Below are 16,312 nucleotides of genomic sequence, written 5' to 3'. Positions count from 1 at the left end.
CATCAGCACCACAGAGCAGAGGAGGCACCGAGGAGGAGCAGGGAGAAGGACTCTTGCTTTTTATATTCCTGCCATCACCGACCTGCAAGTTCTGAGACTTCCAGGTTCAAATTCTGCAACTTGCACAAAATCTGCAAGTGTTGTCAACATCTGGTGAGAGGTTTCCTGAGGCCAGGCAGTTATGAGAGTAGAGAAGAGCATCTTTAATTATTTCTCCTCCTCCACGTCTGCACCAGACTGGTCGCCATGGCAATGCTGTTTTGCATGGTTGACTAGTCATGTGGGAACCAAAGGCTTCATCATTTATTTTTTGCCTAGAGATTTAAAGGGCTCTCCATTAATGCAGCCTTGCACTGAAGTTATGAAACCTGCAAAAACAGATGACAAGAATATCCCATCAAACTCAAAGTTATCCTGACCTGACTGGGATTAAAGTTGTTTTTCATCAGACTTGCCTGTGTGGTAAATGTCAAGTGTTCACAGGCGTATTATTCATAATGATGAATAAACAGCAAATGTGTAAATATGGTGGAGCGTGCTTACAAAAATAAATCCACCAGTTTGTACAAGGTAACATGGCTGGAATAATGAAGAATAAAAGGCTTATGCTGAAAATGAATACATTTGCAGTTAAAATCTTAAAGACAAATAATCCAACTGTATGTAACAAACCATGAGCCAAGAAATAAACCCCAGTATCCTCAATGTTGTGAAATATTGCTTTTGATTTTACTGTAGTTTTACCACTGCAGCTTCTTTTTTTATTTGAGATTATTTCCCCCCCTGTAATAACTTGTGGCTTTGATAACTAGTTCCATTGTTCTTGACATGGCCTTGAGGTAAGAAATAAAAATACATGAGTTGTCTAATCATGTGATTAGTGGCAGCAGTATGAGTCAGACTAAATCAATGGAAGGAAGTAGAGCAGATTTCTTTAAAGGTTCAGTGAAAGCAGATGACACATGTCCAGACTGATAGCAGATTACCAATGCTGCCATTTCATTGCATGTATTTGAGACTAATACATATTTCGCAGTATGTTAGATATTTTCATACACTTTTTGCTTGTAGTAATTAAATGATCAATATAAGACATGTAGCTCATATTACAATAAAACATATTTTCACTGTATTACAATGGTATAGTATGGCAAAACATTATTATAGAATTTTTATTTGAGAGTACTTTTTCAATAACTAAAATAATTCTATATATTCCTTTTCTCCTCTGTGCAGTATTTAACAAAAAGTAAGCTTTGATAAAACACTGAAAATAAAACTGAAAATAAAAAATGTGTATTAATTGAGACATGAAATAAACAAGATGGCTTGGTAACAGTTTAAATGAGGAGGGCATTATTTCCTAACTGAGTGAATCATCATTTTAATCGACCATCTTTGGCCCATTGGTTGAGTTGCTTGCTCGTGCCGTCAGCGCCACCGTGTGACCACTCTGATACAATCCTACCACGTTAATAAGAAAGACACGTTAATGTTATTATTGGAGCAGATCTGTTAAACCCACCATCAGAGCGAAATCAAATAATATATTGACTGAAAACTCAAAGAAAAAGATGCTACAACCACATAAAGGTGCAGTTATATCGTCTTGGTCACATGAACGCTCCACATTCACGGGGATGCTTGTTTTGGTCACGCTGGTGGACCGCCCAGCTCCCTCGCAATGACTTTAAGCGAACACAGCACCGCCCGCCCGCCCGCCCCTGACATAAACCCAACATCCACGCTGTCAAATCGAGCTGGTGACCACATCGGGCTGAAGGAGACTCTGCTGCCTCATCCCCCCCTCAGCTCCTCCTCAGCTCCTCCGGCTCTTCCACACGGTCCCTCGACCCCTCACGCCTTTTTAAAACCTGTCCGTATTTCCTCTGGTGGATATTTCGGAGCTTCCCGCTGACAATGGCTGATCCTAAATACGCGAACTTGCCAGGAATTGTAAGTGGCTAATGCTAGCAGGGAGGTTAGCTGTGTTGCTACTCGGCAGCGCTAGCCTAGCTAACACCGCCTCTGTTCGTGTTGTCTGGATTTCCATATGCTAACTAACAACTGTATAGTGTTGATAGCTTCCCTGTAATGTTGTGTGTTGTGATAGAAGTCACCTAAAGAGGAAGGGTTAGCTTGTTGGATACGTGGTGCTGGACGGGCCGGGGCGTTGGCCAGGCTAACGACAACGAACCAGACATGTCTGATGCTTTGCTGTGTTGTTTACCTGATTGTGTCTGCAGGCCTTTAACGAGCCGGACGTGTACGAGACCGGAGACCTTCCAGAGGATGACCAGGCCCAGTTCGAGTCGGTACGTGGACGGGTTATTCTCTCTGGGTGTGAGGGTGAGCGGACTGAGCTAACTCGCTGCAGACTGAGCTAACACCGCTAGCTAACAAATGTTAACACGTAATATTCTGGACAATCTACTGGCTTCTTTCTTTTTGTCAATGTGCGTTAGGTCTGTCATGAGAAAATACACGTAATCATGCATACAGGTCAACACTAGTGTATTAATACATGCGAGTAATCCCATGTCATCACTGAGCTGCTATTAGTGGTAGTAACAGTGTGTGTTGACCTAACAAACTCTGCAGGGAAACATTTTAAATACGTTCTCGATCATCTATCTAAAAGTTATTCACTTAGCATCAATGCACCAGGAAGTCAGGACGTAGGGAAGTGGTCGTACACTTAATTGTCAGTTTATTAGATAAGTCCAGCCAAAACCAATGCAATCTAATTCCACAGTCCTGCCATCAACCCCCTTCATTATGGAGATGTTGATCGGTTTTGCAGAAAATACGTTAAAAAGGTGTTAATTCAACTGGGCAAAATGTAATAAATGGAGTGGGGGAAATAATAGGAACACATGATCATCACCCAGTTCATTTAGCACCTCTGAAACAGTTTTAACAAAACAATGAACATTATAATCTTGACAGAGGAGGATTTTTCTTACCGGGACTGTGTAGACTGCATTAGCTGTGTAAAGAATATTTTCAAGTTATTTCAAGTTTTAGTTTCTCTAAAATTATGTCAGGGTCATGTTTCGTTGAATAGAGCAGTTCTTTTAAAATACTGTTCCACTCTTATTCCACACTTCAGTGAGTATATCTGCTCGTTTACGCGAACGGGCAGAAGTGATTAAGGGAAATAAAGTAAACCTTTCTCCCAAAGTGACAGAGAACAATCTAAATAAGAGTCAGGTGACACAACTCTGTAATGATGAAGGTTATGTGACTCCTGTCTAATCTCACCGTAACCAAGCAGCCACCTGGATTTAGTGGTAGTAATGTTCTTTAAGCAGTGCTAATGAGAAGTTTGTAAACAGTCAAGTGATGCTGGTCTTTGCTTTATTCATGTCTCGGCTTTTTACTGACCAGCTGATTGAATCCTAATGGCATTTTCCCTTCTATGTGTCCACCTTCGTTCGTCCCGTACCCTTGCCCTTGTGTTTTGACTCTCCCCCACCCTTCCCGGAACCCTAGTGTGTACAAGTAAGACTGGCTCAATTCTACTCTCAGTGAGCTTAATGCCATGCTTTTTATGCATGTTTTAAAAAATAAAAAAAAAATCTCATCCACTTTTCCTACCTCCTCCTACCTTGATTGGGATGAAATGAGAAGTAGATTAATGGAGTGACTCTTTTTTTTTTCCCGCTCTGCAACTCATTGATTGTTGACTGTTTTGAAGTGCAGGAGATGGATTCTTTTCCCTCTTATTTGTGTTCCTCATTCAAACTCTTCAGAGGCGTAATGATGTTGATGGGTTCTCAGCAGCACTTTAATTCCCTCTTTCATTTTGCTACACTTTGACAAAGCAGTAAAGGCTCCGTTGTGTGTGTCTGTGTGAGTTTGAGGCTCCTGACAGAGAGACAAATGTTTGTTTGTTTGTTTTAGAGGTTTCCCTTGTTAACCCGTCATCGTTTTCTAACAGTTGCTTCCTGACTAATCACACTATTCTTACTAACTATTCTTTAAATGCCTGTTTAGATATATATAGGGCTGTGTGGCATGGTCAAAAATTATATCACTATAAAAAATGTCATGTCAGTCAATATCAGTCAATAGAATGATGGGTGTCATGACATGTTTATGACTTTTGCGCCTGATAGAATAATGACAAAAACTTCCTCAATGTGCTGTACAATGTATATCGATGTGATAACATCATGTTGGGTAATTGCCTGTCACACTGTGAGATGGATAAAATAGAATAAAAATTTAGATATACAATCAAATCGGAGTCACAATCTTTGTTAGACTTTTAGTTATTAATTTTGAGACATGTCCTATTGTTCAATGAGCTACTGGGGAATCAAAGCATCCTGATGTAACTATGGGGGGAAAATCCAGGCAGAGACTAATCTTCAACTTTGCTCTCATCATGAACATTTTATAAGACAAAAAATAAGCTTTGGCCATGGTGTTGGAATTCATATTTATCCTACAGGCCTGCTACATTTACATTACATTACCCAGTATAAACTGCATTATTCTATGTAGGGATGCTACTGATGGGTATTTGCACCAGTACTGATCTTATTAAGAGGATCAGATGTGACTAATCCATGTTGAGATGACTCTTTGTCATTTTCAATCTTGTGTTCTATCTATCACTTGCATTCATTCAGTCTCAGTGAACTAGAGCCGTTTTAGTGCCATAGCTATTCCTGGGCTAATGTTACTCTACAGAAAACAAGTTCAGTCCAGCAGATTACTTTAGGATGAACTGCATGTTGTTAAGAATTATTTCCGACAGATTTTTGTATACCTGACTGTACTCAAGGGTTTTCAGGCCCTTCGACTTTCCTTTGTTGTGAGACAGACAGTGCTCTACATGAGAGCATATGGTACCACTGCATTTTAAAGTGCATCGACGGAGAAGGTAGCCGGCTGGTGTTAATGGGTTATTATACTACAGTGAACTGGGGAAGAGAGAAAGAACTGTAGGCATCACAAGCTGTCTGAACACAGTCTCCAGGGGTTTTTAGCAGCAGCTCTCAGAACACTGCCTTCTTTCTTATCTTTCCCTGACCCTGGCCAACTGTTCCTGTTGTGTGCATGGCATGTGATAACCACATTAATCTGTGTTGTCTCTCTCTCTCTCTTTCTCCCCCTCTACTTTTTTCTCTCCCTCTGCTCTTCCGTTACTTTCTCTAACTCTCTTTGGAAACCCAAGGAGCTGGTAAGAGCCTGACTAACTCTCCTCCTCTTCCTCCTCATCCTCCTCCCCCCTCCACGGCATCTGTGTTATTGTGTGTTTGTGTTGGTCTGTCTTTTTTTCTGTGTGAACTCATGTCATCTATCTCTATGTGGTGTTTTAATCCTACACATAGTCTCTAGAAATCTATCATCATTATTGATCACGAGGAGATGTTGATCAAATGACAGACTTGTGTTCCCCCTCAAATTCACTAATCAAAGAATCATCATATAGAAATGTGAATATAGTGGCTTCTAGATTTAGTTTTGCCCTTTTTCATTCACATAAATTCTTTTTTTGACCATGATGGATTCATGCCACATCACGTATATATATTTTTACAATGATTCATGTATGTTTTATAATGACTTTAAACATTTTATGGTATTGCTCTTCAGGTGACACAATCAGGCCTTGGCATGGCTGTGATATCTTATTTTGCTCATCTGCCTCTTGCCTCTAAATTATGTTGAAATCATCCGGTGCTCTCCAAGACGGCTGCAAATGATGGCCGTGAAGCTCCTGCAGATTTCCATGATTTATGGCTTCAATGACTTTTAATTTCTGAGGGTATTTGCCCTTAGTGTGCGACAATAAACCCATAGACTCAAACACATGATTTAGTATCTGTGAAAGCACATCTCCCGGGCAATGATCAAGAGAGATCTTACCTATCTGCCAACTTAATTCAAGTCCGGCTTTAGCTTTGAGACACCGGCAGTAAGCTACGGCTGATTAAGTGTTTGCTGCCTCCACAGCCCTTTGTGACTTTGATCTGACTTTATTTCCTGGTGTTTCCACTGACAGGAGGAGCTCTGCAGTGACAGCGTGGAGAGGATTGTGGTCAACCCAAACGCAGCCTATGACAAGTTCAAAGATAAGCACGTCACCACGAAGGGACTTGGTCAGTTTGCAGTTGATGAGAAATCCCTGTTAACTTATTTATGCATGTTAACTTATTAAGATAAGGGTCAAGTGGAAGACAAGTGTTGTCTGTGTAAAGCATAATATAGGATTATTGTTGTACTCCTCATTGAGTTATAGTTGGGGATGAGAACTGGTGACAAAATTTAAATGATCACCATCCTTTACAATAACTATCTTACAAATGGTCAACTTTGCCATCAGTAAGGATGAATATTAACATGGGAGAAAAGATGGGAAACACATTCATTAACATACCACACAGCCTTTATCTTCAGCTGTCTAACCTTTAGTAGTATGATAATTGTGTTTAGTTTTTTTTTATTCCTCGTTTTACTTAAAATGCAAAGTAAATTTCAAGTAACACAAAACCATCATATTTTCAGAGTAGTGTTTACAAAATACTGTATTCAATCTTAAGGGACTTTCAATTTTACAAGCACATTATAAGTGACTACAAGTAAAGATAAAACTTTCAATATTACACACATTGCCCTTTACAAAATATATACCTTGCAAGCAAAGAGAGCAGCTTAATGTTATGTTATTGCTGTGGTTCAGTCTGAGCTTGATACTGACTCCAGTTTGCTGTTTTGTGTTCCTTTCTTGAGTTTTCTCACACTATCCATTTGTCTCCTTTTCACAGATTTCTCTGACCGAATCAGTAAAAGCAGAAGAGTGGGCTATGAATCAGGAGATTTTGAAATTGTGAGTACATTTTGTTCGGCAGAAATGTGTTATTTTACTTCTTATTCTTTTAGAAGGTGCTTTACTTTTAGGGTAACACCATCATTATGATTTTCATTTCACTAAATGTGTTAGAGAGTCTGAGATCATGTTGTGTAATTGCTTGTCTCAGGGAGACTCTGTGTGTTACACTCACTTCGTTGTTTTGTAATATTCCTAGTCTTTTATTTATTTTGTATTCTCTCTCATCTCTGTTTAGCTTGGAGAGGGCTGTGGAGTGAAAGAGACGCCCCAGCAGAAGTACCAGCGTCTGGTGAATGAGATCCAGGAACTCTCTCAGGAGGTGGATGTCATCCAGGTGAACTGACAGCAGGACACACGCATGCACTCGAGCACGTCTCCCTTGTCCAAAAGACTTGGCAATGGATGGTGAACACTGATTATCCACTCTTTATCTGGTTATCTGGGCCTTGTCACAGCAACAGAAATGTGGTTGTCAGAACCAGTACAGTTGAAATTCTGTGAATCTCAATACCAATAGAACCAAACATATGGTGACAGATCAAACAATATGAAAATGTTTATTTAAACATTACACTCATATAACAACAGTAATGACAGTCGCCTATAAACTTCATGAGCTGTTTCTAAACAAGACATAGCCTTTTTGAATGTTGAATTTGGAGCATTCTTACTACATCCTAGGGGGCATGAAAAATCCTTAAATTTCATTAATCAAAGTGTTACATTTTTTCTCCTGCTTACCATAATTAGGACAATTAATCATACACTGTTTTGTAGGTGACTGGGGGAGGTGTCGGAAGACATTACACACCTATAAACAATGCTTTTATCTTTTGTTGTGGAGAAATCCCTGTCATTTTTCCCTTCGCTGGTTTCTGCTGCTTATCTGGGTCCAAGTTGTTAATTATTTAACTCCACCATTAGAAAATATATAAAACATGTATGATAATGTCCACGGTTTCATCAACTTCTGCATCGCTGCTCTAAAAATAGAAATCCCTAGTGTCTTGTTAACTTGGTGTCCCTGATGTTGCAGGCTGCCACGAAGGAAAGCAATGCAGAGGAGCGGCTGACCCCGGTGGTGCTTGCCCAGCACGCAGCCCAGCTCAAACAGCAGCTGGTCTCTGCCCATCTCGACTCACTGCTGGGACCACAGGCACACATCAACCTGGCTGATCCAGATGGAGCACTGGCAAGGTGGGTTCAAAGGAGGGTGACACGACAATAAAGCATTTGGAATCTGAAACCTGACGCCACAACCTGTCAGACCCCAAAGAAGTGATGAGCTAGTAGACAGGGTCTCGATGAAGAGAGGTACAGGGGGGGGGAGAGTAGTTTTAAGAAACAGATGGAAAGAGAGAAGAGCAGGGGAATTCATTTCACTGAGCTCTGGACTATAACCCTGATAAAAGGAGGGAGGGGGAAGGAGATAAGGAAGAAGTAGTACACCTGGTATCAATTGCCCACATAAACCCAGCCAATCTCAGTGTTGCGCTACCTGAGGAGCACAAGACCTGATGGACAGATGCTTGAGGAAGGGAGATAAAAACTGGAGAAGGTGAAAGATTAAGTGAGAGAAGACAGAGGGAGATGAAACATGTCAGAACCCGACCGAGCACGAGGGAGCAGAGCTGAGGATAGAGAGGTAAAGATGGAGTAGCACAAGTGAGAGAAAGGGATAAAAAGAGTTGTAAAAAAGATCCAAGCTCACCTTGAGCGTGTAGTTTACAACCGAGCCTGAAAAAAACAGATGCGATAGAGCAAGGGGGAGCACAGACATGGCAGCACAGGAGGGGTGATAACAATATTGAACCTATAATCCTCTTCCTTTTTCTTTTTTGCCCCCTTTTTCCTTCCTTCCCTCAGGCGTCTGCTCACCCAGCTGGAAGTGGCTAAGGGCAGCCGGGGCAGCGCTGCAGGAGACAGCAAGCAAACGGCAGCAGCTAAGGGCCCAGATGGAGTGGTGCTCTATGAGCTGCACAGCCGGCCGGAGCAGGAAAAATTCAACGAGTCTGCAAAGGTATTGTAGAGAGGGAGGTGGAGCCATCCAGGATGTATGGACTCATAAAACAAGCATGTGTTTGAGTCTCTTCGACATGGTTTTTGTTAACATTGTCGTGAGGGAACCCTTTGAATATTATACGGCCATAAAAAGGACAAAAGGCAGAGAACTGTATACACGAGTAGCTGTATGTGTGTCAGCCATGTGTTGCGTTGTTCCCTCCCTGTAGGTAGCGGAACTGGAGAAGCGTCTAGCTGAGCTGGAGAACGCTGTTGGCTCAGGATCAGACAAGCAGGTACGCAGCCAATCGTATTTAGTCTCCACACACACACACACACACACACACACACACACACACACACACACACACACACACACACACACACACACACACACACACACACACACACATCCTCTTTAATGCTTTTGTCTCATTCGCACTAATTCTGTTTGTCTCCTTTTCTCTTTCACTCTCACACCAGCACAATTTTCATGCTTCTGTTGGCGTGTAGTCTTCCACAAAGTCAAATTGAAATCACATCTTCCACTTAAATTATGTAAATTGGGCGGGGGCTTCATTGCCTCCTGATATAATGTGTTTTTTTGTCTCTCTTTGTGTTTGTCTTGCAGGGACCTCTGAGTGCTGGTGTTCAAGGAGCCAGTTTGATGGTAAGAAGTCGACTTCTTTCTTTGGAACACAATGGATGGAGTTTGAATTTGTACCTTTTGTGTATCTGACATTCAGCCAGAGAACTGGGTCACACTTTCAACAGGACCAAGTTTCTTCATTCCTGCTTAAATATTGTGTGTGTGTGTGTGTGTGTGTGTGTGTGTGTGTGTGTGTGTGTGTGTGTGTGTGTGTGTGTGTGTGTGTGTGTGTGTGTGTGTGTGTGTGTGTGTGTGTGTGTGTGTGTGTGTGTGTGTGTGTGTGTGTGTGTGTGTGTGTGTGTGTGTGGCATCAGGACACCATAGAACTCCTGCAGGCGAGGGTCAGCGCACTCGACTCTTCTACTCTGGATCAAGTGGAAGCAAGACTGCAGGTAACTAATTCCTGCTCAGCATGCAGTGCAGGGTTTGGAGGTCATGAACAGACAATTTCGGTTGTAATTTGAATATATTCTGATTTGTACAGCCGGTACGTTTACCATAGAAGCCTTTTGATTTGAAGGAATACTGTCTTATGGAGATTTCAATGACAATCTCAGTATTTTATCCATTTTTATTTAGTACAGAGATAAAGTGGGATGTACTTCACGGGGAACAGCTGGTCCAGCTCCTGCAGCAAATTCTAAGCCAACTTTAATACATGTTGGATCTTGTGTATCCATGAAATGCAAAGGCAAAAAACACAGGGCATAGAACTTTCCTTTTCTCCAAGATCTCAGCTGTTCCTATTTCCTTTGTTTGGATCTACTGTTGCGAGCAGTGTCTGTTGAAAAGATGATAAATTTCCTAACATTTAAAATACACTACTTGTTTGGGTTGCATGTGATCAATTCACCACAGTATTTACAGATAATCCGTTTTCTATCCCGATGCCCTAAAACGATACCTCTTGTAAAATTGGATTTTCTTTCTCCTTTCTAGAGTGTCCTTGGGAAGATGAATGAGATTGCAAAACACAAGGCAGCAATTGAGGATGCTGATACACAAAACAAGGTCAGTGAGCCCTTTTCACCAATGCAAGTTAAATGTTCTAATAATCTCAGTTGCATTTATTTTCTCAGTAAAGTCTATGAAAATTCACAACTTCCACACAGTCGACATGTGATTCCTCCATGAGAAGCACTGTCAGATGGAAGACTCTCCAGGCAGATTCCTGTAATAATAAAGCTGAGATGTTTTGGTCCGAAGTTGTATAATTTATCCATTAATATTGGAGCCTCACAGGAAAACATCTTCTGACTTCGCTCTTATAAAGAATTTCGTTTTGAAAACCTCCACAAAGAATTTATAGTCTAGCCTGTGGCCCTGAGACTAACCGATGAAGAGTAGCAGCATATGTTCAATTTGAATTTAGTGCTGTTTTTAACAGCTAACACAGCCATATCAAAATGTTATCATCAGCTGGTCTGAGTTTATTCTTTTTTAGACGGTATCTAAAATCCAGTCATGAGTCGTACATAAGCTGCTGTTATGGGATTTGAAAAAATATTTTAATCAGGATTAACTATAAAAGAATGATAATATTTCAAAAGCAGTACTTCTAAGATCTACCTCTGCACCATGGAGTCGAGTTTAAATGTAGGTGTTGATGTTAATCACATTAATATGTACAGATAGGCCGTCACACAATGCTCAGATAGACTACATGGCACAATTACCACAGTATTGATTATATACTGAGCTGCATGAATTTATTCATTTATAACATGATTATTACATCATTGTTCTTTGTTCTTTATCTTAGCATTAAATGTGCTTGTGTGTGTTTACCTGCCAGGTGTCGCAGCTTTATGACGTGGTGCAGAAGTGGGATGCCATGTCCACTTCTGTACCTCAGGTGGTGCAGAGGCTCGTCGCTGTCAAGGAGTTGCATGAGCAAGGTAACGCACAGGAACTGAAACTGGGTTCTAGCTCAAGACTTTGTTTGTGTCCTTACATTGATGTTCAGGTGTGTTTGGATTGGGAGGAGCTCACATAACTTTTACTCTAAATCGTTACACAAATGTACTGGTGTTGAGTTACTGGTGTATATATTCCATATACTCCAGGGGGTCGATTTCACCCCAGTCAGGATAATAACGAGGAAACTTGGATAATTTATGTTGTGCTCTTTGATGTGAGGGGAGAAAAACCTTGAGATGACACCCATGAGAGTTCAAGGAGAGGATGTATGTAGGTTAGTGGGGGTGGGGAGCGGCATTAAAGATTTAAAGTATGTTGGATATAGCAGCTGAACATAACAGGGTGTGAACCCCGACCACGTTCAAAGCAGCGTTTGTGCTGGGAAGCAAAACTGAAAGATTTGCATCCGCAATGTGAACGTCTGTGTGTGTGACAAAAGATGAAAACTAAGTGAAAATAGGATTCGAATGGATAATGGAATTAGTCTAAACCATGCCATTCTATTATAGCAGAGGGCAAAAAACTCCCTGAGAGGGAGACTCGAAATGGTAATAGAATTAGACTAAATCTGGCAGAACTGCTAAATACCCCCTTGGGGAGAAAGAGATGCATGATATCACATTATCATATTTTTATTATTTAGCACATGAAAGCAGAACCTTGGCATTAATAGATTATATTGATAATTCCTTTCTGAGAAGCTGAAGGAGGTGATTTATCATCCAGCCTCTCTTTACATTGATCTGTCACAGTCTGCAGCTCATGTCTTCTCTGCTCAATAAGGTTTAGCGGCTCTGATTTCATCTGTCTTTACCAATGAAGGCAAACAAGGAAAAGAAAATAGTTCTTTCAAGCAGTCACTTGGTCTGTTTCAGATTCAATTTGCACTTGTTTGTCCTCTTCACACACTTTATTTTACCACAAATGTTTGAATGTGTTAGTTAACACTGTGTCTTACTTGCTCCCTCTTGTTGCTTCTTCTCTCCTGTCTTTTGGTTTCATTTGATCCGACCTCCTGTCTCGCAGCCATGCAGTTTGGCCAGCTGCTGACCCACCTGGACACCACCCAGCAGATGATCAACAACTCTCTGAAGGACAATAACACTCTGCTAACACAGGTAGGAATCTCAAGCTCTTTTGGACATTGGACACAAGGTTATTATGTAACACTTGTATAGTTTAGAACTTCAATATACCACCATGTCAAGGAGAAGAATGGACCATGCGATGTCCTTGACAAGTACAATCGTCTTTAGCTAGCTATAGAGTTACCTATTTGAGATCCCTGTATTATCCACAATAAACGTGCACAAACTCTGCTTGAAAAGCCCCTTTGTCCATCGGACACAGACATGGCCACAAAATGACAGTAAATCAAAGCAACAGCTGATGGTCTACCTAGTTTCATCTACAATGGGCAGAAAGAGGCGGTAACTTAACTAGAAGGACACTCACAGAGTGCGTACCTCAGCTGAGGCTAACGCCCTATCTCCATGTTAAAGAAAATGAAAAAGAATTGTGTATCTGTTAGTTTATCCAGATCCGATCCAAAATTGAATGTGTTCTTCTTTGGGTCATGCCCCAAAGAAGAACACATTCAATTTTGGAATTTGAAATCATCATCTCCTTAGCGGAGGGACTTATTGTTCTGCGATATAAGGAGAGATGTCGATTCCACTTTGTTTGTTGTGTATTTTTTAGCTTTAACTGGTCAAGCACTTTCTGCCTTGTTTCTCCTGAACTGCCACTGGTCTGAGCTGCATCTTTAAGGTTTTTCATAGGAGTAAAATGTTTGAGAATTCATATCAAAATATGTGACAAACTCAACCACCTGGCAAAAGGCTTTCTGTTATGTGGAATAAATTAATGTAGGAAGTGTCTTCTGATGACTTCAAAGTTTGCAGCAGAGGCAGCGTTTTCATTTGCCAAAGTGACAATGTAAGAAAGGGCAGCTTCTTATTAGGACAGAGGCTCTGCACCGTCTCCTCCACAGTCGATAATCAACCTGTGCTTTCACAGTTCAAGGCTTGTGCCTGCACGGACAAAGCAAAGCCTCGTCAGACCTGAACTGTAAAACCCTCATTTTTGATGAGGTTTGTTGAAACTTGAAATTTAACAAACTTGTGAACTTTCTACAGATTGCATTGTGTTCAGAAATGGCCGAGGGCTTTAGAGGGTTATTGAATCCGACATCGACAAGCTTTCACAGAAAACCCAATTTCTTATTCAGCAAGTTCAGTTATTTTGCAGCCTCCTAGAACATCATTTCTTAATAATGATGGCTGTCAATAGCATTTTCAGATTTCACCTCCTAAATATATGACTTGCTTGTAGACAGTTTTGTAAAATATATTAAATAGGGCTGCATTTAATGATTATTTCTATTATTACTTAAACTGATAAATATTTTTTGATTAAGTCCCTCAAATATTTTGTCCAGCGTAATATCCAAAAGTTATTATTTAAAATGTATGAAAGAGAAAATCTAAAACCAGTGAATGTTTGGCATATTTCATAAAAGAAAGAATGGCACTTAGCAGAGAGCATAACAGTCAGACAGTCCCAATAAATTCAATACAGATGCACCACAGTGTTCAGACTTGTATAAATCGTATGGTTTTAGACATCGCACCAAATGTAATGGATTCTTTCTTGACCCATCCTCCAAACAAGATTCATGTTAATCCATTCAGTCAATTTTGCGTAATCCTTCTGGCTAAGGAACAAACTGACAGGGGTGGAAACGTAATCTCCTTGTCAGAGGTAATCATTGAAGTTAATTGGTTTAGAGGTTATTGTTTTTCTCTCATTAATTTTAAATTGTGAAACTGTGTCATCCCTCCCTGAAGCACCTCTGCTTTCCATTGTGTCTGACTCCTCCCCCTTCTGCCCATTTCTTTATCTCTGCTCACCCAACTCTCTCCTCTGCCTTTTCCTGCCACTCCTCTTTCCTCAGCCTCATCAATATCTCTCTCTCTCTCCTCCACACGTTTACACCCAACTTTCCCCTCCAGCCCTAATTCTCTCGCTCGTCCATCTCCATCACTTCTTGGCTAACTGCTTTTCTCTTCTCTTTCCATAAGGTCCAGCAGACAATGAAGGAAAACCTGGGGGCTATAGAAGAGAACTTTTCTTCTCTAGATGAGCGGATGAAGAAGCTCTCTCAATAAGCGATGGCTGAGTTCGAGGCCGGTCCAGGAGCGAGTGTGTAGAACATGGACAAATAGGAGCAGGCGAGGGAGCACCGAGAGGGGACTGGGTTTTTAACTCTGTCCTTCCTGGCTGACCCTCTCTTGATCTCTACTCATGCCTCTGCCTTTTTTTCACTAAGTGGAATGTTAGACCGTCTGAAAAGAGACGGAATAACAACAACAAAAAAAAGACCAAATGTTCTTGTTCACACTCCTTTTCTCTTGCTTCAAATTCATATCAACTGAAAACACTTGTTCCCTCTTGCCACTGATTGCGGTCCCTCGCTTATTGACTTTTAGACTGGGTTGTTTTTATAATTATTAGTGTTAAACATAAGAGATTCCTCCATTCCTTTGGAACGTCACACTATTATTAGATTTGTACTGTATACCTTGGTCCAATTGAATGGCTCACGGTATCGTTGGGTTGATGGGTGACACATTTAACATGTCGTCAACTATGTCAAATAAATAAAGCTCTGTGTCCTATAGGGTTGTAGCAGGAGCACGTTCGAGCGAGCGTCGGGGGCCACGGAAGGAACGCTTGTAAATATGCTTGTGTACTTTATTTTTTTCTCTTCACGCTCAGTCGCTTGTAACTATAATATTATGACTGAGACCAGATGCCACAGACAAACTTTGAATCTGCTTCGTCATCGCCTACAAGTCGACTGTACTGCTCATCTGTGGTCATGAAAACAATAAATAAAACAAAGTGCGATAATAATGTTGTTGACGTGACTTCTGACCTCGTTCTTTGTTGGATGGAAATGAAAATGGTTCAAGCACTTTCATTACTTTAGATTATGAATCTTAAGAAATTACTACACATACTGAAACAGTTAAAATTCTGTTTTTTTCCTCTATTTACAAAAGCTTTAACTTATGAAACGACTTCAGGAAGTTATAAATAATCATGTAACATATTAGCTTTTCATCATAAAAGGTATAATAAAAATTGTGGATAATGATGCATGTGAAATATTCTTAATTCTAACAGGCAGGTTGTCTAACTAATATATTTTCTTTAATGAAAATAATTGTTATGCCTGTTTATGAACAGTAGGTGTCAGCATAGCATTTAATAAAACAAGCCAGACACACTGAACGTCAGCCTTCTGTGATATTAGTGCCACAAACTATTCTTTAAACTTTTATACTTGTTCTGTCCCATTAAAACTCCCAGGAGAAATGATGATCACACCCCTAACATCAAATTCCTAATAATCCAAAAAAAAAAACTAATTTAAAAATCCAGAATAACTTCATTTTAAGAGAATAAAAAATATCATTAAAAAACTTGATGTTCTAGAAACACCCTCTAGGGACCTTCCCATCTTGCTTAAATGTCCCAGAAATATATGTTTCTTTTTTTTAAAGTGTTTAAAAGACCTCAAGAATGAAATCTAAGACTTCTGTTCCTACTATAAACACACAGTTGTACATAACACTGAATGCATCGGTGAATTCAGTCACAAAGAAAAAGTCAGAAATAAGGTCAATAAGATCGAATCAGTGCTTTTAAATGTATCAGCACTAATCTGACCCTCGGTGTGAATTAACAGAATGAACTCAGTGAACTGCTCTGTGAGGTCGGCCTCAGATCAATGAGTCTGCCGTCAGGTGATGGCACTCGTGTCAAAGGCAGACAGATAACATCCAGCAGGGTGAGGATCAGGTGCCTCTGGTGACTCATCCTGGCAC

General features: G+C 40.5%; 1 protein-coding gene across 2 annotated transcripts; it reads left to right on the top strand.

Moving 5' to 3' along the window:
* The first annotated feature begins 1,735 nt into the window (after positions 1–1,735).
* On the top strand, positions 1,736–15,339 carry dctn2 (dynactin 2 (p50)). 2 transcript variants are annotated; one of them, XM_035152160.2, is made up of 15 exons: positions 1,736–1,956; positions 2,247–2,315; positions 5,189–5,194; positions 6,020–6,116; positions 6,783–6,844; positions 7,083–7,181; positions 7,884–8,044; positions 8,714–8,867; positions 9,079–9,144; positions 9,480–9,518; positions 9,812–9,889; positions 10,437–10,508; positions 11,293–11,395; positions 12,444–12,535; positions 14,501–15,339. In XM_035152160.2, exons 1-15 carry the CDS (start codon positions 1,921–1,923, stop codon positions 14,585–14,587), a joined length of 1,221 nt encoding a protein of 406 aa, XP_035008051.1. In that variant the 5' UTR covers positions 1,736–1,920; the 3' UTR covers positions 14,588–15,339. The 2 variants fall into 2 exon arrangements, with proteins under 2 accessions (XP_035008051.1, XP_035008052.1); XM_035152161.2 differs by lacking the exon at positions 5,189–5,194 and having other exon boundaries at positions 1,737–1,956.
* Positions 15,340–16,312: the final 973 nt, after the last annotated feature.

This window comes from Hippoglossus stenolepis, chromosome 3 (assembly GCF_022539355.2).
Source record: "Hippoglossus stenolepis isolate QCI-W04-F060 chromosome 3, HSTE1.2, whole genome shotgun sequence".
Taxonomy (NCBI): Eukaryota; Metazoa; Chordata; class Actinopteri; order Pleuronectiformes; family Pleuronectidae; genus Hippoglossus; species Hippoglossus stenolepis.
Note: the sequence above shows the minus strand (reverse complement) of the source record. Positions and strands in the feature narration are given on the sequence as shown.